The sequence below is a fragment of the Mustela erminea genome, chromosome 13 (assembly GCF_009829155.1).
Source record: "Mustela erminea isolate mMusErm1 chromosome 13, mMusErm1.Pri, whole genome shotgun sequence".
NCBI lineage: Eukaryota > Metazoa > Chordata > Mammalia > Carnivora > Mustelidae > Mustela > Mustela erminea.
The window spans coordinates 86273207-86298671 of record NC_045626.1 but is presented as its reverse complement, the minus strand read 5'-3'; the positions used below and the strand labels follow the sequence as shown (position 1 = coordinate 86298671).

The 25465-nt window shown below is 48.6% G+C and overlaps 1 protein-coding gene across 1 annotated transcript in view; it reads left to right on the top strand.

Moving 5' to 3' along the window:
* Window positions 1-19748: 19748 nt before the first annotated feature.
* Window positions 19749-25465, top strand: part of VPS37B (VPS37B subunit of ESCRT-I) — a 26028-nt gene continuing 20311 nt past the window's right edge. The window contains exon 1 of the mRNA XM_032310682.1: window positions 19749-19931. Coding sequence (XP_032166573.1) covers window positions 19821-19931 — 111 coding nt within the window. The 5' untranslated portion in view covers window positions 19749-19820. The remainder of the gene's footprint in view (window positions 19932-25465) is intronic.

The window sequence follows — 25465 nt, the reverse complement described above, 5'->3', positions numbered from 1 at the left end:
CGTTTCTGAATATTACAGGGATGGGGATACACGGAACACTCAAAACAAAGTAAACCAACCCTGGTGTGCCAAGCACTGATGAGTCCCACCCACACTTCCTGGAACAAAATGGAAGGCAGCTGTTAGGATTTCTGTTTACTAAGAACAGAAGTTGTTGAAAGCTCAACAGCCAGCTAGCCCATCTAGACTTCTCTGTTGGACCTGAGGGGCCACGGTGGGGATCTTCACCCTCCTCCCTCCCTGAGAACCTTCACCCCAATCCTGCACTTCTCCAGGCCCTGAGATTCTAGAAAGTTCCACAGAGCAGAGACTCTGGGATCCAGCACCCAAACACCCATTACAGCTGAGGTTGGTGACTTCTGGCCCCAGGTAGGAGAGCTATTATATTTCAAATAATAATACAGAAAAGTTTTTTAACTTTTTGGGAGTTGTGGAGTGGAGGGAGGGTCACAAAGAGGCTATTTAATTGTTTAATCTTTGCCTTTTTTATTGTGGTAAAATACACATAGCATAAAAGTGACCGTTTTAAACTGTGCCACCCAGAGGCCTTAAGTACGTTCACAATTTTCCTTTACCTTTTAATTTTTATTTTAATTTTTAAAATTTATTTAATCTCTACACCCAGCATGGGGCTCGATCTCATGACCCTAAGATCAAGAGTCACATGCTCTTTCCAGGAGCCCCTCCTTTTACTTTTTAAAAACACGTTTGTTGGGGCTTACGTGGCTCAGGTCATGATCTCGGTCCTGGAATCAAGTCAGGCTCAGCAGGGAGTCTGCGTCTCCCTCTCCCTCTGCCCCCTCACTGGCGCTCACTCGCTGTCTCATGCATTCTCTCTCTCTCTCAAATAAGTAAATCTTTAAAAAACAAAAACAAAAAACAAAACACATTTATTATCTCCTTTCATCTGAATGGCCAACCTGCAGAGACCAGGACAGAGACAGGCAGGTGAGGACAGTGATGGTGGCGACTGTTCCATACGAAACATTTCAACGCACCAGTGCCACACTGAGCATCTTGTATGATAGTCATTCCCTGACTCCTCACAACAAGCCTGTGACAGAGCTCGTACTATAAACCGTGGTTTTTCAAGCAAGAGAAATGAGATTAAATAACATAGAATAGAGCTAAGAGACAAAGCTGGGACCTGACCCAGGCATTTTGAACACCTGAACCCCAAGCCAGAGCCCTTAACCAGCCTACCAGGCTGATCACAGCCTCCTTCATCTAACCAATTCCCCACCCGAATTCCTTTCCGTCTTCGTGGTTTGTTTTTTTGTTTTTTTTCTTAAATGTTTGCAATAAGTCATTAGGAGTTACTTGTTCTGGCCCAAGGACTGGGAATTGGTGAAGAGAGGTCTGTGCTGAGTCACTAACAGGAAAGAATGAAGAAACAGAACCTAACCAGTATTTGCTTTCTTAGGGCAGGAGGAAGTAGTCCATTTAAATAGCTGAGTCACTCCTGGGCGGTCCCAGCAGCAATTTCCAATGACAAAGATGCACCTCACATTGTTGCCGCTCCTTTCCTTTGACAACCTGAGATGGGTCATTCAGCAGGGATTATTATGAATTGAGTGCCTACTGTGTACCAGGCACTGTGCTAGGCTGTGGGTCACCACGGAACATAAGAAGTATGAGGCCACCTATGTTCTGATGGATCATGAACCCCACATGGTGAAAAGACAAGAGGGTGATCTGGAAGTGGGTGCCCTTTGCGTTGGGGTCATCTGAGGAGGTGGTGATGTCCGAGCTGAGTGAGGAGAGGGGCCAGCCACAGGGATCTGGGGGAAACAATGAGCCAACAACAACCTGGTGGGTCCTCAGAACGTTGAACACGGAGGAATCATAGGACCCAGCAATTCCGCTCCTAGGTAGAGACCCACAAGAAATGAAGACATGTCCAAGCAGAAACTTGTACATAGATATTCGTAACATCTCTATTCACAATAGCCAAAAGGGGGAAACAGCCAGATTGTGCGTGAAGTAACAAATGGGTAAACAAATGGGGTACGCAGACAGTCCGGTACGACTCCACTGTAGAAAGCGAACAACGTTCTGACACCTGCTACCACGTGGGTGAGCCCTGGAAGCATCACGCTACTGAAATCAGCCGTCACAAAAGCCACATAGTGTATGATTCCCTTTGTATGACATATTCAGAATAGGCAAATCGATGTCAGAAAGCAGGTTAGAGGTTACCGGGGCATGGGGGTGGGGGTGGGGGATGGGCAGTGACTGCTTTAATGGGAATGAGGTGTCTTTATCGGTTGATGAGAAAGTTTTGAAGCGTCAGACACCTGGAGCTTGCATAGCACTGGGAATACACTAATCCGAGAGCATTCGCACACTTGAGAATGGTTAATTGCATGTTATGGGAATTTCACACACACACCCCCCCAAAAAAGGGTGGGTGGAAAAAGATTGATCTGGGCAAAGGAGTGGCAAGTTTGAAGATCACGCGACAGGAAGAAGCCCGGAATTTGTAGAGCAGGAAATGGGCAGTGACAGGGACACACGGACAAGGTAAGGGAGGAAAGCAGGACAGGGCTTGACCCAGCGGCTTCTGGGAGCTGGTTGACATACTCTGCCAAGCGTGGAGATTGTTGGAGGGTTTTGATCAGGCTGTGGAAGACGTGCTGGACTGGACGGGGCCCAAGAGAGGCAGCAGGCGCCCCCAACTCCCCACCCCAAGCAGCCAGGCCTGGGCTCAGCCTGCTCTGTAGCCTTGGAGAGGGACCCTCACTCAGGACAGCCTGGGGGTACTATGCTAAGTGAAGTAAGCTGGCTGGAGAAAGACAATTATCATGTGATCTCACTGATGTGTGGAATTTAAGAAACAAAACAGAAGATCATACAGGAAGAGAGGAGAAAAATAAAACAAGACGAAATCAGAGAGGGAGAAAAACCATGAGACTCTTAAGCATGGGAAACAGACTCAGGGTTGCTGGAGGGGTGGTGGGTTGGGGGGGTGGGGTAACTGGGTGCTGGGCATTAAGGAGGGCACGTGATGTGATGAGTGCTGGGTGTCCTAAGCCACTGAGGAATCCGTGACCTCTTCCTCTGAAACCAATAATACATTATATGTTAATTGAATTTTTAAAAAAGATTTTTATTTATTTTGCACAGAGAGAGAGATCACAAGTAGGCAGAGAGGCAGGGAGAGGGAGAGGGAGAAGCAGGATCCCAGGACCCTGAGATCATGACCTGAGCCGAAGGTAGAGGCTTAACCCACTGAGCCACCCAGGCACCCCTGTTAACTGAATTTAAACAAAAAATTAAAAAAAAAAAATTTCTACTCCCTATTCGACCAAAAAAAAAAAAAAAAAAAAGGTATCAGGTATCAGCTAGGGCCCTGGGGTAGATACACAATAGAAGCCCTTCACCTTTCCTGGCCCCAGAGCAATACAGCACACGCCCAGAGGCAATTAGAGTGTCCAGGACACCTCCCCCCTCCCCCCTCACCAAGGCTCTTGGCAGTTACGTAAGCCCTGCCTTTCACAGGCCTGGTCAGATGCCAGACTCTGAATTCCCTGACCTCTGACCCTCAATTACCTAGCGATTTTGGCTATCAGCCTAGAGAAAGGGAAGGCTTTTTCCAAAGGGGAGACTGGCTGGAGGCCTGGACGGATGTGTGCGGGCTCCAGTCAAGGACAGACTTTTCCAGAGCAGGGAGAGATGCCTGACATCTGCTGTGCCCTTCGGCCTGTGGGCAGTCTCCCTGATTCTCCACCACCCCAGCTGGTCTGCTGGGGTGCTCACAGATTTGACTTGTCAAGGCTTCCCTGGCATGTTGCTAGCTCTCTGAATATACTAGAAGTTTCTTAAAGCCTTTTCAGCCCTGGGATCTCCACCCAGTAGGTGTGCTCCTTGCTCATACATAGGTGCTCCAACTCTCACCGCGGGACAGACTCCTGCAATCCCCCTGCCTACTCGAGCTCTCCTCTCTGATGTCCCAAAGGTCCCTTGGACTCACCGCCCCTGCAGAAATGCAGCCTCAGGCTTTCCTCCCTAACCTATTTTTCTCATAGTCAACTCTGTCTTAATGACACCATCTTCCAGGTGCTCAAGTTCAAGTACCTGGGCCTTGTACTGGACTCTTTCCTTCCTGTCTCCCCTATAGTTATCACGTGGGGAGGCCTGCCAGACTGTCAGGGGCTCAGACCTCTTGAGTTGCACTCTCTGCCTCTCCCACTGAGACCCAAGCCACAACCCACATGCAGGGCCGTGCGGTGATTTCACTTCCCCGCTCCCCACATGCCCAACCCGTGCAACCCATCCTCGGCAGTCACCAGCCAGACCTAACGTTTTTATTAGCAGACTTTGTTTTTCAGAACCGTTTTAGATTAACAGAAAAATCGCAACAATAGTACACAGAGTCCCTATAACTCACTCACCAGTTTCCCATTATTATTAATAGCTTACATTGGTAAAATGCATTTGGCCCAATTAGCCAATATGGATATGCTGTTATTAACTAAAGACCATAGTTTATTTAGATTTCCTTCGATTTTCCCCTAACGTCTGTTTTCAGTCCTGGAACCTGTCCAGGACACCATGTTCTTTTTTTCTTTTCTTTTTTTTTTTAAGATTTTATTTATTTGATAGAGAGAGACAACAAGAGAGGGAACACAAGCAGGGGGAGTGGGAGAGGGAGAAGCAGGCTCCCTGCTGACCAAGGAACCCGATGTGGGGCTCATGACCTGAGCTGAAGGCAGAGGCTTAACCCACTGAGCCACCCAGGCGTCCCACAATTGGTGACTCTTGACGTTGACTTTGGTCAGTCGCCTGAAGAGGTAGCATTTTGTCAGTTTTCTCCACTGTGAAGGGGCTCTTCCCCACCTTTTCCATACTGTACTCGTTGGTTTTTTGTTTGTTTTTAAGATTTTATTTTTAATTAATCTCTACACCCACCATGAGGTTCAAACCCACAACCCCAAGATCAAGAGTCACCCGCTCTACCACCCGAACCAGCAGGGCGCCCTCACACTGTGCTCTTTGGGAGGAAATCGCCAGGGACAGCCCACACCTACAGACTGGGAGTCATCGAGATCATTAAAACCATAGATCTAGGGGCGCCTGGGTGGCTCAGTGGGTCAAGCCTCGGCCTTCGGCTCAGGTCATGATCTCAGGGTCCTAGGATTGAGCCCTGAATTTGGCTCTCTGCTCAGCGGGGAGCCTGCTTCCCCCTCCCCGCCTACTTGTGATCTCTCTCTCTCTCTCTGTTAAATAAATAAATAAAATCTTTAAAAAAAAAAAAAAAAAGAAACTATAAATCTATCCTCTTACTCCTCTGGTTCAAACCTTGGCCCTGGGTACCCTGGGCCTGCCCCATCCCAGCGCACCTCTGCCACCACCCCAACTCGCCAGGCCAGACATGCTGTCCCATTTCTTTCCTCAAAGTGCCAACCCTGTCCCCACCTCTGGCCTGTGGGAGACTCTTCCTCTGTCTCCATCCCTTTCCCTCCAGTGCTCTCTTGGCTCCTCCTCATTCAGGTTTCTGTCAGCTCCAATGTTACCTCCCTGGGGGGATCCAGGCAAAGTCCCAAAGTCCACGGTCATGACTTCACACCGGCTGCTTGCGACCCACCACGGTGGGCGTATTCACACCGTAGGAAGCTGTCAGGGCTACAAATCAGGGTTTTTTTTTTTTTATTCTGACTACTAAACATTTATCCAGACACCGCGGCCACACATCACTGACCCCAATCCCAGGGGACGGTCGAGAAGCTTGTCTGGACGCGGAGCGACCCAGAAGAAGAAAAAGGAACAAGAAGAGAAAATTCCTGCAAAGCTGTCCCAGCTCACCCCCAGACACACTCAGCCGGGCGCCCAGGGCGCTGGAGTTGGGAGCGGACCTGAGACAGCCTGGGGGGCAGCGCGAAGCACACACAACTCTTCCTCAGAGCACGGCTCATTCATCGCCGCAGAAGCCCTCGAAGCAACTTCCCCAGGATGACGACAACATACAGCTGAAGAAAACCTGACCCACAAGGGGACAAGGTGCTGGGAGCGAAAGCCAAGAGAGCGAAGAGGGCAGTGGCAGGAGACCCACATAGACCCCGGGTTCTGGAATTCTCCCAACACAGATCCCAGAACTTGTTATGCTTACCCCAAGCTTGAAGGCGTTTACAAGGCTCTGAAAAGTGGCGTAGCAGATCTGATGAAGGACAAGACAGAACTAGAGATACTAAAAACTAATAACGAACTCAACTGCATTGGACAGAAGATCGGACACCGCAGAAGGATTAACGAGGTATCAGAAGAAGTCATCCAGGGCCGCCTGGGTGGCTCAGTGGGTTAAGCCTCTGCCTTCGGCTCAGGTCATGATCTCAGGGTCCTGGGATCGAGTCCCGCATCGGGCTCTCTGCTCAGCAGGGAGCCTGCTTCCCCTTCTCTCTCTCTGCCTGCCTCTCTGCCTACCTGTGATCTCTGTCTGTCCAATAAATAAAATCTTTTAAAAAAGAAGAAATCATCCAGAAAGCCACACAGCGACCAAAAAGCCCGATAATACCAGAGGGGGAACGCGAGAATGTGAGGGTTCTGGGAGATGTCGTTGTCATGCGTTTATCTGGAGTTTCACCCGGAAGCAGGAGAGGACAGGTGGAGGAAGCTCTAGAAGAGATAATGGCTGGGGATTACCCAGGAGCGATGAAAACCTGTCAACCTGCGGATCTGAAGAGGCCACATATTTGTTGAATGAAGGAGCCAACGTCTTTCGCTTGATCTTAGCCAAAAGGCCGAGAAGCGATGAGCCAATGTCTTTCAGTAGGAATAAAAGATTCCTTGGTGAGCTGTGCCCTGCCCCTCCTGCCCCTTCCAGTGTGAGCGGCCATGGGTGGAAAGCCCCCCACCCCCCCAGCTCTTCCCCCAAACTTTGCACACAGCGGGAGCCAATCCACGCAACCGCAAGTCTGTCAGCCTGCTGCCAGCGCTCCCAGCCAGATGTCCTTCCCCCACTGTTCCGCCTTTGTTGTCTTGCCTCGCCTGCCTGGTTATCTGTGTGGTTTAAAATAGACAGGCAGGGAGAGGAATGTTGCCCAGCTACTGAGCTGAGACAAGCCCAGCTTGCAGCGAGTCTCCAAAACTCTCCCCTCGGGGAAGAGGAGCATCTCAACCTGCTTAGCAATCATTTTTTTTTTTTTTTCTCTTGGAACAAAGAAAAAAATTGTTTTTCTGAACCCAGAAAAACAATCGGAGTAGCCCTCCAGCTGAGGGCTGGGGGCTGGTAAAAGGTAAGGGTGAGACCAGGTTCTCGGGGTTGTCATTCTCTCTGCTGAGCCCCAAATCCAGGGAACTGTACCCCATCTGCATCAGGCTGCCCCGGGGGGCTGATAGGCCAAGGCGGCATCATGGGCCCCATGCACGCTTTCCTAGAACTATAATGCCTTGTTCTAGTGGCGAAGGAGCTGAGACAGGAATCAGCCTATTTTCCAGAAGGGAAAACTGAGGTCCAAGAAGAGAAGCGGTCCGCTCGTCTTTTCAATGGCCAGAACCCAGTTTCTCTGGTGGGCCAGGCCAGGCTGTTTCTTCTCATTGAAAATAAACATCAGGGGGCACCTGGGTGGCTCAGTGGGTTAAAGCCTCTGCCTTCAGCTCAGGTCATGATCCCAGGGACCTGGGATCGAGCCCTGCATCGGGCTGTCTGCTCCGCGGAGAGCCTGCTTCCTCCTCTCTCTCTCTCTCTCCCTGCCTGCCTCTCTGCCTACTTGTGATCTCTGGCTATCAAATAAATAAATAAAATCTTAAAGAAAGAAAATAAACATCAGTATCTGTGACCATGAATCAAATTCTCATCATGTCCTGAGCAGGCCCCTGGACTCTGTAGGGGACCGCCGTCTGACTTTCCCGATTGTAGGGAATTGGATCAGTTCATTGGCAAGGCTGGATCCAGTGCAGGTGGAAAAGGTTCCAGCCCGTTTACAAAAGAGAAGGCAAACATGGGCAGATCGATGGAGCGCAAACGGAGAGTGTGCGGCGTTGCCAAATGGGGGGCAGGTAACACGGGGCGGCGTGGAGGAACCCTGAAAAATTATGCAAAGTTGAGGAGGCTAGACACAAAAGCACAAATAGGGACACCTGGGTGGCTCAGTGGGTTAAGCAGCTGCCTTCGGCTCAGGTCACGATCCCAGGGTCCTGGGTTCAAGTCCTACATCGGGCTCCTTGCTCACAGGGAGCCTGCTTCTCCCTCTGCCTCTGCCTGCCACTCTGCCTGCCTGTGCTCACTCTCTCTCTCTCTCTCTCTGAGAAATAAAATCTTAAACACACACACACACACACAAAAGCACAAATACTGTCTTTCATGACAGTATGAAATACCTACAACATGAAATACCTACATGAAATACCTACAACAAGCAAACTCAGAAAGTAGAATGGAAGTCACTAGAGAGTGGAGGAGGGGGGCAGGGCGCTGGGGTTGAACAGGGACAGAGTCTCCGTTCAAAAATATTCTGTGGTCAGGGCGCCTGGGTGGCTCAGTGGGTTAAGCCGCTGCCTTCGGCTCAGGTCATGATCTCAGGGTCCTGGGATCGAGCCCCACCCACGTCGGGCTCTCTGCTCAGCGGAGAGCCTGCTTCCCTTCCTCTCTCTCTGCCTGCCTTTCTGCCTACTTGTGATCTCTGTCTGTCGAATAAATAAATAAAAATTCTTAAAAAAAAAAAATTCTGTGGCGGCGAAGGGAGGAGACCCGGGTGGCTCAGTCAGTTAAGCTCTAACTTTTGATTTTGGCTCAGGTCTTGGTCTCAGGGTCATGAAATCGAGCCCTGCATTGGGCTCTAGGCTTCGCCGGGAGTCTGCTGGAGACTTTCTCTTTCTTCCCTTAAAAAAAGGGCGCCTGGGTGGCTCAGTGGGTTAAAGCACCTGCCTTTGGCTCAGGTCATGATCCCAGGGTTCTGGGATCAAGTTCCACAACGGGCTCTCTGCTCCTCGGGGAACCTGCTTCCTCCTCTCTCTCTGCCTGCCTCTCTGCCTACTTGTGATCTTTGTCTGTCAAGTAAATAAGTAAAATCTTTCAAAAAAAAAAAATGTTCTGGAGACAGATAGTGGTGATGGTTGCACAGGAATAGGAATGTCCTTAATGGTACCACACGGCAGATTCAAGGGTTAAGATGGCAAATTTTATCTTAGGTATAGTTTGCATGATACGCAAATATTTTTTTTTAAAGATTTTATTTATTTATTTGACAGACAGAGATCACAAGCAGGCAGAGAGGCAGGCAGAGAGAGAGGAGGAAGCAGACTCCCTGCTGAGCAGAGAGCCCGACGTGGGGCTCGATCCCAGAACCCTGGGATCATGACCTGAGCTGAAGGCAGAGGCCTTAACCCACTGAGCCACCCAGACGCCCCAACGCAAATATTTTTTAAAGGTTGCAGCTGAACGTATTCTGTATGTATCAATAGAGGTGGCTTCCTTAGAACAGAGAAAAGAAGCATGTCACCTAATACGACGTCATTTAGGTTTTAGGGTTTTGTTTGTTTACAAAAACTCCACCGAACCAATACTAAATAAATACGCTATGTATTCGTACGTACATATGTTAAAGCATAAGAATGGTCTGGGGGCGCCTGGGTGGCTCAGTGGGTTAAAGCCTCTGCCTTCACCTCGGGTCATGATCCCACGGTCCTAGGATCGAGCCCTGCATCAGGCTCTGGAGAGTAAAGCTAGTCGTCAAAGGTTCTAATTTATTTGTTCTTAAAGGAGGAAGGCATGGCGGGCTGAATACCACTCCTACCCCCGCTCCCCCCAGCACCTGTCAGTGTTGCCTTCTGTGGCTAACGGGGCTTGGCAGGTGCGATTCAGGCAGAGCTTGTGGGGTGGGCGAGCCAGGTGGCCCGTGTAACCGAGGGTACTTATAAGAGGCCGGCAGGAGGGTCAGAGTCAGAGAGGAGACTCGAGAGCAGGAGCGGAGTTTCCCGCCATGCGCCTTGGAGGACAAGCGCAGCCTCCAGTTGAGGGGTGCAGGGGGGTGTCTAGAAGCTTCGAGAGAGGCAAAGAAGCAGTTTGCGCCCTCTCAGCCTCCGGAAGGAACCTGCTCAGCGACACCTCTCGCTTCGGGACTTCTTGGCTGCTAAGCTTCGGAACCGTAAGAGAAAAGGCAGCTTCTCCCAAGAGCAGAGTGAATTCGGGGGGTGGAGGGGGGCAGCTTCTGGAACAGGGGAGGAGTTGAAGGGAGACGGGCCTGAAGTGGGGGGTGTCGTGAGGCGACTGGCATGTCACAGCCGCCTGGAGGACGTCAAGGTGTTCACGAAATAAGCTCCCATCTTCGTACATCCTTCTGCCTAAGATTAGACCTGCAAGATTTCACCGCGCTCGGAGCAGCCCTGATTTAGTGTCTGATTTAACACCTCCTGCCGAGAAGAATCTTCACTTAAAACATGCATAGAATTAAAAGAACATAAAGGACTCCCACTATTTCAGCACCGACGGAGGCAAAAATGGGAACTTGGGCCGTGTCTCTTGAGGGAGCCTCACCGGCTTCTGGAACCCTCCGAGGGGTGGAGTCGCATCTAATCCTCTGTAGGGACGTGATTTCAAAATGACAAGTTCCATGGAAGCTGAATATAATTTCCCTTTAAAAGGGGATGGTGGGGGGGGTGGAGATGAGCAAAGGTGCTTGAATATGCACTGAGAAATTTGGACGCCTGGGTGGCTCAGTAGGTTAAGCGTCCAACTCTTGGTTTCGGCTCATGTCATGATCTCAAGGTCGTGAGATCGAGCCCCGAATGGGGCTCTGTGCTGTGAATGGTGTCTACTTAAGATTCTCTCCCTCTTAACCCCCTTTAAAAAAAAAATGGGAGGAACCACAAAAGGCTGTTAACAATAGTGTTCTACACCCTTCTCTACCATTTTAATCTTATAACATTTTATGACTTTTTAAAAAAATTTTTTGAGAGTGAGAAGACGACTCCCCACTGAGCAGAGAGGCTGATGTGGGGCTCGATCCCAGAACCCTGGGATCATGACCTGACTCAACCCACCGGGCCCCTCAGGTGCACCTCCAATTTATGACTTAAAAATTAGAAAGTGAGGACCATGATTGCCTGCTCCTTATGTGGGACAGTGCTGAGTGACTTCCTTCAAAAGGCACAGTATGGGTAAGGGCTGGTCGGGGAGAGTCCTTGCACAGCTGAGAATCTCTGCAGGTGATCGAGTCTAACATCAATGGGCTCGAGTTTGATGGATATTCGTGACCTGATGACTGTGGCATGTGGTCTCTGCATCTTCCTCCTCAAAACCCATAATCACAGTCTAGTCATGAGGAAAACCTCAGACAAATCTCTGTGGAGGACCACCCGTTGTGCAGGACTGTGCAGGTCATCGAAAACAGGGAAAGCCTGAGCCGTTGCCACGGCCAAAAGGAGCCTGAGGAGACATGAGGAGTCAGTGTGATTCAGTGTCCTGGAGGGGTTCCCAGGACAGAAAAAAGACATTAAGAGAAAAACCAAGGAAATCTAAGGGTATGGACTTTATTTTTTAAAAAGGATTTTATTTATTTATTTGACAGAGAGCAAGATCACAAGTAGGCAGAGAGGCAGGCAGAGTGAGAGGGAAGCAGGCTCCCCGCTGAGCAGAGAGCCTGATGCGGGGCTCGATCCCAGGACCCTGAGATCATGACCAGAGCCGAAGGCAGAGGCTTAACCCCCTGAGCTGAGCAGGTGCCCATAACAGTATGGACTTTATTACTAACTGAAGTATCAACATCGGTTCACTAACTGGGGCATCTGTACGATATTAATGTAAAATATTAACAGGGACAACTGGATGAGGGGGTAAATGGGAACTTACTGAGCTACTTGATTTTTCTGTAAATCTAAAAACCATTCTAAAAAACAAAGTTTTGGGGTGCCTGGGTGGCTCAGTGGGTTAAAGCCTCTGCCTTCGGTTCAGGGTCCTGGGATCGAGCCCCACATCGGGCTCTCTGCTCAACAGGGGGTCTGCTTCCCCCACCTCCCCCCCCATCTGCCTCTCTGCCTACTTGTGATCTCTGTCAAATAAATAAAATATTAAAAATAAGTAAATAACAAAGTTTAGGGGCATCTGGGTGTCTCGGTTGGTTAAGCGTCTGCTTTTGGCTCAGGTCATGATTCCAGGGTCCTGGGATCCAGCCCCATATCGGGCTCCCTGCTTGGTGGGGAGTCTGCTTGTCCCTCCCCATTGTTCATGATCTCACTCTCTCTCTCAAAAATCGATTTAAAAATTAAGTGGTTCAATTCAATTTCTAGGAAATTGTCCTAGGGATATGCTCACAGATACACCAAGATGTGTACACACGGGTGCTTGCTACATTGTACTGTGTGGACAAGAAGGAACCTAGATGCCCAAAGTAGGCACTCTGGAAAATTCTACAGCAGTTAGAGATCGTGATCGGGCTAAAATGACTTGCCAGTTGCTGAATAGTGAGATCCCACTTCTGCTAAATGAAAAGTTACAGATGGGCCTGTTTTTCTACACTTAGAAAAATTCTAGGCAGAGTCACACACAGCTGTTGGTGGTAGTTACCTCTGGGATAGGAGATCAGTTGGAGTTGTTGCAGTTTACCTCTCTTGTGTTTGGACAGTTTTTACAATGAACAAATACTTAAGCATTGGTTAATTTGTATGTATTCTTAGGAAATATTCTAGATTGGCCCAAAGCGATAGAGAATATTAAGCCCGTCACCCAGCTGAGAAACAAAAGATGCAAATTACTTTTATGACTAAAAACAAAACCCCAAACCCTATAAAGGTTCCTAATTTAAATATCACCTTGAAAGAGTTTCAGTTTCTCCCTAGAGAGAGTTTGCAAGCCCAGTGCCTGGAAATCCCATCTCTCTCGGTTCACTTAAGTGTGGAGCGGCTCGAGGGTCCTACCCACTTCCCGTGTGTTGAGTTTTTCAGATCTCGTCAGGGCTCCGAGTGAAATTTAGAGCTGAATTTCCTGGTGTGTGAACCTGATATTCTCGAGGTAGCTGGGCTTCTTGGAGTAAATGCGTGCGACGGACAGGCTGGTTTATGGTCTCTGTGGTTACATGGCAGCATCAAGGCAAAACAGGCCAAAATATTGAAGGATCATTTTCTAGAGGCTATTTTGGTGAGGAAAACAAAATTTGGGCATATGAAAACATTTGAAGTCCTCTCCAGGGATGACCTGTGAATTGCTCGTCCGGGAAGCAAAAGTTCAGTCCTAAGGAATCATCCTCTGCTGTGAAATGAGGTTGACTGAGCAATGGAGGAGGTAAAAATAGCCTTTTACCTCCTTTTTATTTCTTAATTTTTTTTTTTTTAACGTGACCGAGAGAGAGCTCACAAGTAGGCAGAGAGGCAGGCAGAGAGAGAGGGGGAAGCAAGCTCCCCGCCGAGCAGAGACCCGATGTGGGGCTCAATCCCAGGACCGAGATCATGACCTGAGCCAAAGACAGAGGCTTAACCCACTGAGCCAGCCAGGCACCCCACCTCCTTTTTATTTCTTTTGTACTGTTATTTCAAATGTTTTTGGTGAGCTACAAAAAGCAAATCAAACATCTAAACTATCAGGACCCCTCTTTGTTATAATATATATATATATATATATATATATATATATATATATATATATTTTTTTTTTTGGTTTTGTTTTGAATTTGATTCCCTCAAGTCCATCAACAACTTAAAGACTTTGTTTCCATGTTCCTAGGCAAACCTGACTTGTTCACGGTCACCACCACTGCCTTGGCATACATTTGTATTTTGCTTTTGTACCTCAGTATGAATTCATACTGGAGTCTCCATATTGCTTCATACTCTTACTTGAATGACTGGAAGATATACCATGAATCGGATTTACCATGATTTAGTTCACCATCCCTTGGTCATTTAAATTACCTTTTTGTTCCTGTTTAAGATTTTATTTATTTGGCAGAGAGGGAGAGCGAGCACAAGCAAGGGGAGCAGCAGGAAGAGGGAGAGGGAGAAGCAGGCTCCCGGCCAAGGAGGGAGCCTGACGCGGGGCTCCAACCCCGGACCTGAGCGGAACGCAGATGCTTACCTGACTGAGCCACCCACACACCCCATTTAAGTTATCCTAATAGGGGCGCCTGGGTGGCTCAGTGGGTTAAAGCCTCTGCGCTCAGGTCATGATCCCAGGGTCCTGGGATCGAGCCCCGCATTGGGCTCTCTGCTCAATAGGGAGCCTGCTTCCTCCTCTCTCTCTGCCTGCCTCTCTGCCTACTTGTGATCTGTCTGTCAAATAAATACATAAAATCTTAAAAAAAAAAGTTATCCTAATAATGGCCACTTATCCTTCTTTTATGGCCATGGTATAGATGGTGCATTAGTCACCTGTTGCTGTGTAACCGAAACTTAGCAGTTTAACAAACATGTATTATCCCGTAGTGTTTGGGTGTCAGGAGTACGGGAGCAGCTTAACTCAGTGGTTCTGGTTATTAGGAGGTCTCAGTCAAGCTGTCGGCCGGGACTGAGGTCACCTGAGACTCGACTGGGGATGGCTCCCTTCATGTGCCCTTCTGCGTCAGCTGCCTAAATGTCTACATGATAGGACCACCACATTCCCCCCAGAGCTGGTCACGTGGGAAGGAGAGGGAACCGTGGAAACCTCCCCTTAGAAGTGCATTGTCTGTGGATGAGGCAGACCAACCCTGGTGTGATCTAAGAAAGGGCTACTCAGAGGGTGGCTGTCCCAGGTGCCCTCTGATGTTCTAGCCATCTGCTTCCCATTCCTTCTGCTGGGTCTTAATCTAAGAAGACCTTTGTTGCAGGCACAATTAGTCACTCGTTTATATATAGAAACAGTCTGTTTTCTGCACATCCCAGACTCTATCTTCCTGGGTTGTAGGAATAAAGAAAGGTAAGTTCTTATAGATAATCAGTACTGGTTTCTGGAACTTTTCATACCTCTTGCCGTTGACCTGTACAGAGGACAAAATGAAGCGATGCTCATCTTTTTGGCAGAAGAAACCCTCGTTAACAGCAATGGCAACAAAACCCAACCGAGGGTGGCTAGTACCCACCTACTTCCACCCCCCACCAAAACCCACAAGTTTGGTGTGGATATGAAGAAAAAGGAATCATTTTGCGTGGCTGCTGGAAATGTAAAATAGAGTAATCACCAAAGACAGCCTGGCGGTTCCTCAAAAAGTTAAAAAATCCTACATAACCCAGCAATTTCCCTTCTGAATATATACCCAAAAGGACTGAAAGCAAGGACTCCAACAGCCACTCTCACGTACACCAGTGTTCCCGGCAGCATTGCTCACAACAGCCAACGGTGGGAAGAGCCCAGGCGGTCAACAGATGAGTGGATAAACAGAATGGTATGTGCGTACCACGGAAGACTCCGCTTCTAAAAGGAATAACATTGAGACCTGCTAGGACATGGGTGAACCTTGAAGACCTTCAGTTGCCCAAAATAAACCAGTCACAAAAGGACTGATACTGTAGGACTGAACATATGTGAGGCACCTAGTGTCGTTGAGCTCCTAGAGCCAGGAAGAAGGACAGTGGCCACCAGGGGCTAGTGGGAGACAGGAAGTGCTTGAGGAGTTCAGAGTTTTCAGTTCTGGGGATGGATGGTGGTGATAGTTTCATCACTTGAGTGTACTTAACTCTGTACTCAAATATGGTTAGAACGATACATTTTATATTACATGTATTTTATCACACACACAAAAACTTTTGGAACAATGGCTTTGGAGAACAATCTGGCAATATCCAGTTAAAAGTGAAGATGTGAATATTTTATGACCACACCCCCTTCCAGAGAAAAAGGATTTCATAAATTGTCATAAATGTACATAATGGGACGCCATATGCAGTGGAAAAAAAAATGTGTCAAGCTATATAAGCTAGCAAGGATCCATCTCCAATTGAATGTTGACTTTAAAATAGTAGCAGGTGCCTGGGTGGCTCAGTGGGTTAAGCTTCTGCCTTCAGCTCAGGCCATGATCTCAGGGTCCTGGGATGGAGCCCCACATCAGGCTCTCTGCTCGGCGGGGAGCCTCCGCCCGCCCCCGCCTGCCTCTCTGCCTACTTGTGATCTGTCTCTGTCCAATAAATAATCTTTAAAAAAATAGTAGCAGAAAGGTACCTGTACATATGTACATTTTTTAAATTAAGTTCGTGGATCAATACATACACGGTGAAATAACAGGCTAGTACTTACCCTCTGGCAAAGCAGATAAAGAAATAGGATCGGGGTGAAAAGATACACAGCGGTTTCAGTTGTGTCTGGGATGTCTCTTCCTTAACCTGGTCATTATGAATGTTCACTTTATTTTCGTTCTCCCTCATTCTCTCCCCTTTTCTCTCTTACTGCGTGCCCGAAATAGTTTATTAAACTCCACATGGGAGCAAAAAATAAGAGAGGGGAAGGAAAATAAAAAACCAGAAGAGCCAAAGCTCCCATCAAAATAACCAACCTCTTTTCACCCTCCACCTTTATAACACACAAAAATATCAACCTTTAAAAATAACTTGAAAGATACTGCTTATACCTTTAGATCTCTCACCAAAGCAGGGGCTGTGTCGGGGGTGATTTTTTTTTTTTTTTTTCTCGTTGACTGGTGCTGAGGTCACGTTGGGCACTTAGTACATCACGGTGATGTCATGCCGCTTCACCTGTTGCCTTGGGGGATCATTCTTCCCCTGCTCACACACAGCTGCCCAGAATATGCTATGTATGCCCTCATCAGGTCAGCGCGTCTTTCTCCAGCCCTTCCAAATGAAAATATGTAGAAGTCTGTTAACCTGTGTTGAAGAGAAAACATTGTCATCTCAAAGCTAGACGATTCTAAGGCCCAGCTATGTGAAGGTTACTTTAACTCTGCTTTCCAGCTGACTCCTGATGTTGTGAAACAGGAGATTCATTTCTCTGGCAGTAACAAAGCTCCCATTGAGAGCGCGGCGCTGGCACACGCATACATTGCTCTTGGTTTCCTAGAACAAAATCGTAGTTAACCCACGAATACTGTAGGCAGACGTAGGTGTGTAAAGAAACCCAAGTATCGGGACGCCTGGGTGGCTCAGTTGGTTGGACGACTGCCTTCGGCTCAGGTCATGATCCCGGAGTCCCGGGATCGAGTCCTGCATTGGGCTCCCAGCTCCATGGGGAGTCTGCTTCTCCCTCTGACCTTCTCCTCGCTCATGCTCTCTCTCTCTCACTGTCTCTCTCTCAAATGAATAAATAAAATCTTTAAAAAAAAAAAAAAAGAATGTTAAAAAAAAAAAGAAAGAAAGAAACCCAAGTATCAGTCCGCCAAAAGGAGGAAAATGAGCAAGTCCACCCACACACTAAACGGACAGGCTTGACGGTGATGTAAGGATTTTCTCATGTTCCTTTTCTCCTTTCAGCCATTTTTAAAAGTGACAAGAAGTTTTTAGAGCAGCAGGAAACCAGATGTTTGTATGGTTTGCCCTCTTTGGCAAAGGAAATCATCTTTGACTCAAATAGGTCTGTGGCAGAAAACCGGTTTGAAAAGAGTTATAAAAGAACCTGAGAAGGGGCGCCGGGGTGGCTCAGTCGGTTAAAGGTTTGACTCTGGATTTGGGTCAGGTCATGATTTCAGGGTCCTGAGACGGAGCCCCGTGTCAGGTTCCAGGCCGGGCAAGGAGCCTGCTTAAGATTCACTCTCCCCCTCCCTTTGACCCTCCCCCGCCCCTCTACCTACAGATGCATGCTCTCTCTAAACCTTCAACAAACAGAAAACACTGAGATCTCACATCTGAGATGTGAATGTTTCAGCTGAGCATTCTAATCTCGATACAGTGGTCACTGTATAAAAAAGCGACATTCAGAAGTTGATGTGTTCTCGGTGTATTTTTTTCTTTAAAGATTTTATTTATTTGACAGAGACACAGCAAAAGGGACAACACAAGCAGGGGGCAGTGGGAGAGGGAGAAGCAGGCTTCCTGCTGAGCAGGGATTCCCCATGCAGGGCTCAATCCCAGGACCCTGGGATCGCCACACAAGCTGAAGGCAGATGGTTAAAAATTGAGCCACCCAGGCGCCCCTTGGTGTATGTTCTTGACGGAATCCCTTCATCCCTCTATATTCTGGAGGCCTCTGTTGCCTAACCTTATTCTCTCCTTCTGTGAGGATTGTGAGAAATTTCTGGGTAACCGCTTAACCCTCATGGGTGAGAATTTCCTGGAAATACAACAGTGATTGCCAACTTGACAGGTCCACTCTTTTTTCCTGGAGAGAAAAGAAAAAAACACTGAGCTAATATCCTGACCCTAACTTGACTTTTAACATCCCCTTCCTCTTTACTGTGGACTTCCCTCCTCAAGGCCATGTTTTGGAACCAAGTATAACAAGCTCCAAAGAAGAAAACTATCGAGTGCTCCTCTTGAACTCAGTAAAGCCTTTTGCTTATAGATAATATGAAATACTTCTAACTTTTCTACAGGGGTGTGCCCTGTGTCGCTAGGGGCTGGAGAGGCTGTGAGAATAGGATCAGTGGAGTCCAGCCTAGTGTATGGGCGGACAACTCAGACCTTATGTTCTACAGATGTTAGAGCAGAGGCATCATCTTCATACACAAAGCTCATTAGTTGGCCAATAAGCATTTACTGAATGCCTCAACTGTGTTCAGTACTGAGTTATGCGTGAGGTCAATGGGGTGTGATGCCAGCCTCGTGAATGCCAGACTGGGAGCCAGGAGGCCTGCCAATCACTGGATTTGGGGAAAACCCAAAAATGTTCTACTCCCAAGACCTCAGTTTCTTAATGTGTAAAATTAGGAGGCCGTAGTGGTTAACCTCAGCCTTTAGGTTTCTTCCAACTAGAACGGTCACAGAGATTACAGGAGGATAATGAGTTCACGGGCTCCTGGATCTCAAGAGACTTCTAGATAGCTAGGGAGACTGAACAATTGTACCCCAAATTGTGTTGTTTCTGAAAGAGCACAGCTTAGCCCATCTCGGTGCCTAGGTGTCTTCCTCAGACTTGGTGCAAAGGGGTCACGTGAACAGATTTCTGCTCATGATGCTCTGGTCCTACTGCTTTTCTGAGGATTCCTTCCTTGTGTGTACTAAGCTAGTCCGGACAGGGCCTTTGCACATGCTTCTCTTGCCGCATTGGACTTCCTACAGGAACGGCGGCTGGTTCCTCCTTTCTCATCCTTTAGGTCTCCTTGGCGCTCCCCTTCTGAGTGCGCCGTATTTTACTATCTCTAAGGTTCTTCCCTATTTTCTTTACTCAGCATCCATGTCCTCCTTCGCACCCTCCCAATTGGTAGCCCTTTGACTTGTTTTCCGTTTGCTTCCCTGGTCAGGCTGTTGGCTCCACTGGGCAGGGGTGTTTCTTGTTTTGTTCAGAACTGTATGCCCAAAGCTTAATCCACGTAAAAGGTCTCAGTCTTTGCTCAAGAAATGACGTGGCAGCTCCACAGTTCTGAGGAACCGAAGGCATGTAAAGTTGCTTCCCCATAAAAATGCCCTTTTGGGATTCCCCAAGGCAGGCCAGGCTTAGGCTGCAGTAACTTCTTTGGAAGTTACTGCTTTCTGTGGATCTAGACAGTTCTTTTCCTTGAGGAAAAAGGCTCTATGTCATCACTACGCCTTCTCCTGCGCCGCCGTGACATCATTACTGCTTCTCGCTGCGTCACAAATCCATCCACAGCTCCTTTCTCACCCTCTAGAAACCCCCAACCTTTCTGGGCTCAGCCCAGCGTTGCGTCTCGCCCCGGGCCCCGCCTTCTACGTCACGTCCGCCCGCCCGCGCGGTGATGACGTCATGCTCCCGAGCTGGCGTCACGTGCCCCCCCGCCGGGGGCGGGCCTTGAGGGCGGTGCTTCCGGTCGGCGGAGCCTGGCGGCCGGAGCTGCGGCGGCGGCTGAGACGCGGGGATGGCGGGCGCTGGGAGCGAAGCCCGGTTTGCCGGGCTGTCGCTGATGCAGCTCAACGAGCTGCTGGAGGACGAGGGACAGCTGACGGAGATGGTGCAGAAGATGGAGGAGGTGAGCTGGGCAGGGGCGCGCGGCGGCGGCGGCGCCCCCAGGAGGGGCGTGCGGGGTCGGGGGCCCGCGGCGGGCTGGAGGTGGCCCGAGGCGGAGGCGACCGCGGTGCCTCGAGTTGGGTCGAAGGGACCGCGACGAGGAATGGGAGGGCTGGAGACGGGGTCGGGGTGAGGGGACGGAGCTGGGGCCGAGCGGGGTGGGGGAAGCGCCCTGAGACGGGGCTCGAGGGCTGACCGGGTTCGGGGCGAGGCTTTGAGGCGCCGAGGCTGGGAGAGGCTGGAACGGGCATTAGGGCACTCGGGGGGCCGGGGCCGAGTCTGGTGGGACGAGGAGGGAATTAGGGGGATGAGACTGGGTGATAGAAGGTAGAGGGGACTGTCGTGGAGGACTAAGGGGTGACTGAGACGGAGGGAGGGGGCCGAGGACTAGGTCTGGGGAGGGGTTCGGGGGCTTCACGAGAGGCTTGAGAGGTGCAGGCGGACTGCAGCAGGAACTGGGGTCTGCGAATAGGTTTTCAGGGGGTGAGCGGACTAGCCGGCTTGCCATTTCCAGGATGGGGTTGGGGGGGGGGGCGGTGAGGCTCTGTAGCCGAGTCTGGACGGTAGTTCTGAGATGGACTTTAGGATTGGGCAGGGTCTCTGAGGTTGTGGGAGGCTCGAGGCCGTGGTCTTAGCCAGGTTAAGATTTGAGGGGTCCCGGTATCTAAGAGCTCCCGAGTGTTGGAGGGTTCGTAGGGGGTCCGCCTTCATTTGGAAGTGACCCTAGCAGAGCCGTCCGAGGCGGTTCTCCTTGGTCTGGTGGGTGGGAGCAGGAACCCCTTGCTCCACAAAGTTGCCCCTTCCTGTGAAAGAAGGGAATATGGGAATCTAGTGTGGTGGCTTTGCCCCAGTGTCTTACCCTGCTGGGGCCCGTGAGTGTTCCTGGAGCTATTTTTTTGGGGGAGAAGATAAACCCGGGGTTGGGGGGCTGACAGCCAATCCCCGCCTCTTCAGTAGTCGAGGTCCTTCCCAGCCTCCAAAAGGCGTATGTCACCCTGTTTCTGGTTATCTCACTGCATCTCTTGGCGGCGTGGTTTGCTCTCCAGGGCAACTGGCTTCACGCTTGGATTTGCACTGTGTGTCTCTCCTTTTCCCAGCCTTTTTGGACTCTTTCTCAGAATGTCCCATCCTGTGGGTCTGGGTCTCGTCCAGGCAGGTGGACACAGGCTGATCCCAGCTCTCCCCAGCCTATTTACCACTCCTCCTTCTTTGTCTACAAAGTCTGAGCCTTCCCACGCCTACAGGGCTGAGCCTCTCACCCAGAAGCCCGAGTGGGGGCTTTTGGCTTTCTTTCCGAAGAGGGATTGTTCAGCACTGAGCCAGCTTCCTTAAAAGGGGGCTTGTATGGAGGTTGCACATTCAAAATCACTGGAAAACCCTCAACAGATTATTGTCCTGAGCTACAGAGAGGCCACTGTAGTAAGATGGTATCAGTCTCTCCATTAATACACCCCTTGTATTCACGGGCTTTGTAACTTGGCACATAGAACATTGCTCCGAGATGCAGTTTCCCTCATTTATGGTCTCCATGTGGCACTTTCCATTTTAGAGAATAATAAGTGACAAAATCCATCTTTCTTGACTGAAAGAGTTTCATGTCTCTAAAGAAGCAAAGTCTTTGCCTAGTTTCTCTGCTCTTCAGTTGCTGGGAGACCTTTTGTTGTATGTCAGCAGGCATCTTTCTAGTTTAATAATAAAACGGCAGGTATGTTTTTGTAATGTGTAATACCACCTACAAGTTGTTTTGCTGTGGGACTCTTCTGTTTCAGTAAGAACAGAATACTGTATTTATATTGGTGTAGTTAGATTGATTATATTCTACCGTAATAGAAATAAACAGCCTTATAGCGGAGGGAAGATTGTGGAGAGAGTCGAGTAATTCTCCTGACTCCGAGGCTGTTAGGGAGAGCATCTCTTGTTTCCTCTACTCAAGAAACTGGAGATTATTACGTAAAGGGAAAGGCAAATTAATCCAGCAGAACATTTTTGATGGGCTTTTTTTTTTCTTTTTTTAAGTAGAGGTAACCATCCTTCCAGAATATCCTATATAAATAACTGCACTTGATCAGACCTCATAATCACATAGTTCAAGTTAACTTACTCAGCAGCAGTTTTTCTTCGGGGTGTAGTGCTTTTAAAACAAGGAAACTGATCCAGAAGATCAAACGTGAGCCAAGCAGCTCACCTAGCTACAGTCACACTTAGCAAATCCTGTTCCTGTGGTCACATGTGGCATGTTTCTGTAAGGAACAGGTATAACATGAATAACTAAAATTTTGGCCATGGTACTTTGACTCAGGAATTAGTGTTATGCATCGGCTTATTGGCTTTTTTTCGGGGTGGTTGTGAGACACAGAAGAAAACACTCTGTGAACTGTCCTCTCCTGACCAAAGGGAATTTACAGACTTTGGAATCAAATATTCTAGGCTGGATGTGGCCACTTCCCAGCTGTGTGATTTCAGGCAAGTTAATCCACCTCTCTGAGCATCTGTTGGGAGAGGACTAGTAGAGTTGACGGGATTATGGGAGATAGTGCACGTTAACACAGCATGTAGTTAGTGCTCAATAAAGAGTAATTGCAGTCACTAATAATCAGCTAATTCATTGTTTTAGAAAGGTGCTGACGGCCATTAATATAGCAGATCACCCTGACAAGTTAATAGGGTCTTAGTTCAAGAATGTTAAGTAAATTTTTATTTGCCAGTAGCTTAAGAAACGTCTTACCTTTCTGTCATCAAAACGATTATGTATCCCGGTAGGTCTAGGAAGAGACCGTGAATGGAACAGGCCTTTTTCAAGCGTAGAATCTCTTAACCTGAACCAAAGGCTTTTTTTTTTTTTTTTTTTTAATTGGCAGAAGGAAGTGTTTTAAATTGTAGAGTAAGACTTCTTCAAGCCTGAGGGGATATTTTGTGGCGACTGGCAAGCGTGGCTCTCGGTTTTGAAGGCATTCACTGTTAGGTCTGAGCACAGCTGGGCATTATACTTCCCTTACATTGTTTTAATTGGGGTGTGTGCACTTTAGCACAGCTCAAGACATTAAAATCATGTCGGAGCTATAGACGGTCTCCTTTCCAGTGTCCCTGTGTTTATCTTTTCCTGTTCCTCCTGTCCGTTATGCAGTTCCCTGAATGTCATGCCATCCCCAGTGATCTTTGCTCTTTCCTTTCCTGTGGCCTGACGTTTCATATGCACACATTTTATTTTTATTTAAAGTTATTTTTACATGGCAGTGGAATGTGCCTTTCTCTCTCCGTCCACATTAACCCCGTTGGACTTACAGGGCACTCCCTTAAAAGGAACTGTCGCTTAGGGGATTAGGCAGCTAAACCGCACCTCCTTGGGTCACTCAGTGTACTTCTGAGGAAATGTTGATTGGTTGGCGTTAACTAATAATTCCACCTAACTAAGGTTCAAAACCAGGATCTGTGTTCCTTTGGCAAGTGAACATGCCGCATGCAGAAACGCTGAGAGGCTGAAAAACAGATTGTTTTGTGGAAAGAGTCTGGTCTGGGAGAAGCTGTTTCCCTAAGGCGTGTTCTGGTGTGATTTGTGTGGGGTTGCAAAGCTCCTGCGTGAATCATAATGGCTCATTGAAAAGTACTGACCTTGCTTTAAACCCAGGGACTGTTTCCTCAACACGCCGGGCGCTGGTGGGACTGGTTTTTGGAAGTTAAGATTTAAACTCTTGGAGTATCTGCTACTAGAGTTTCTGTTCACGTTGTGCAGTCATTGTGTCGAAAGGCTGCAGCTTTTACATTGGAGTCTTCTCTTCCATCGACTTATTATTTTCACTCTTGAGTAAAAAATTACTGTGCCTGAGATTGTTTTCTGAAATTCAGTGTTTTTGAAGGAGGCATTACGATTTTGTGGAGGGGCTCTTGGGTTTCTCAGTCAGTTAAGCGTCTGCCTGCCGCTCAGGTTGTGATCCCAGCGTCCCCAGGAAGCCTGCTTCTCCCTCTCTCTCTGCCCCTCCCCTCCACTTAGGTGCACTCTCCCTCTCAAATAAACAAAGTCTTAAAAAAAAAAAAAAGGTTTTATGGAAAGAGCATAGCTGAGAGTTGTGTGATGACCTCCTTTCAGTTACTTAAACTCTCTGTGCTTGGTTCCTCCACTGTCAAGTGAGGGTAGTAACTATGTGGGTGTTGTGAGGCCCCGTGCAATGGCAGGTGAAGGTTGTCCTTGGCACAGAGGGGGCATCTGTAAAGGCCAGCCCTCTTGAGAGAGATTCAGGAGGTGCCTGGCTGGCTCAGTTGTTAAGTGTCTGCCTTCGGCTCAGGTCATGATCCCAGGGTCCTGGGATTGAGCCCCAAATCGGGCTCCCTGCTGGGCGGGAGGCCTGCTTCTCCCTCTCCCACTCCCCCTGCTTGTGTTCCCTCTCTCTGTGTGTCTCTCTCTGTCAAATAAATAAATAACATCTTTTAAAAAAATAATAAAAAATAAAAAACAAAACAAATAAGATTCAGAATTCTTAGGCTGGCTGGCTTAGGTGAAATCACTTACATAATTGCTCTGTCCTACCTGTGCCTCGATTGAAAGGGCAGTGGGTGTGGTATAGTGCAGGACTGACTTTTGATACTAGCTGCGGACCTTGGGCAGGGACTGTCTTCCCAAGTGGAGTTTGCAAATAAAAGGGACGGCAGCAGTACCTCCTTCATCGGGTTGACTGGGTGGATGAGATGAGTGCTTAAGACGCTTAGTACGGCGCCAAGCACAGTGAGTGCTCAGGAAGCTGTTATCGGCTGCTACTGCTAAAACGAAAAGGCTTCATATTCTTGCTGCCATTTCAAGAAGATCGCACTTCAGTTCCTCAGCAGTGGGGCACTTACTGCATGCGAGGCATTTTAAAGATGGAAACGTGAGTAGGGCATCATAATCCCCATATTATAATTTGGGGAAGAAACCGAGTACACAGATACAGCGCAAGAGAGAATGAGCGGTGGGGAGTTTGAGTTCCAGAAGATGAGCGCGATGACGATGGACAGTGATGGTGGCAGCCCAGCAGCGTGGACATACCGAAAAGCGGCACTTGAAAATGGCTAAAATGGAATATTTTATATTTTATCACAATTTTTTTAAAAGCCTAAGAAGAAGGGTCCCGTGTGAATTGTAGATGATATTGAAGGGCGAGTGAAGAGGTTCTCTGGCTCCAGTAGTTAGCTCCCTAGTGCCAGAGATGGATTTCGATAGGTGGGTAAGATTTAAGAAGGTAAACGGTCAGATCCAGTAACACCTCTGCGCGGGCGTAGAATAACATAAGGGGCGTCTCTGTCCCGGCAGCCAGTGCAGGGAGTCAGCGCTGTCAGCCCGGTGAAAGCCCCCTCTGTGCTCCATCCCGGGCAGCCCTGTCCACCCCCGCCAGGGTCTTGAGTTAGGTATTTACTTCTCTAAGTCGGGTTCTGAGGGAGAAATACGGGGCATCAGGAGGAAGTGACAGCCGGAAAGCATGGGACAGGCTTCCTGAGTGGTGAGTTGCATCTCCTCTGCCAGATGAG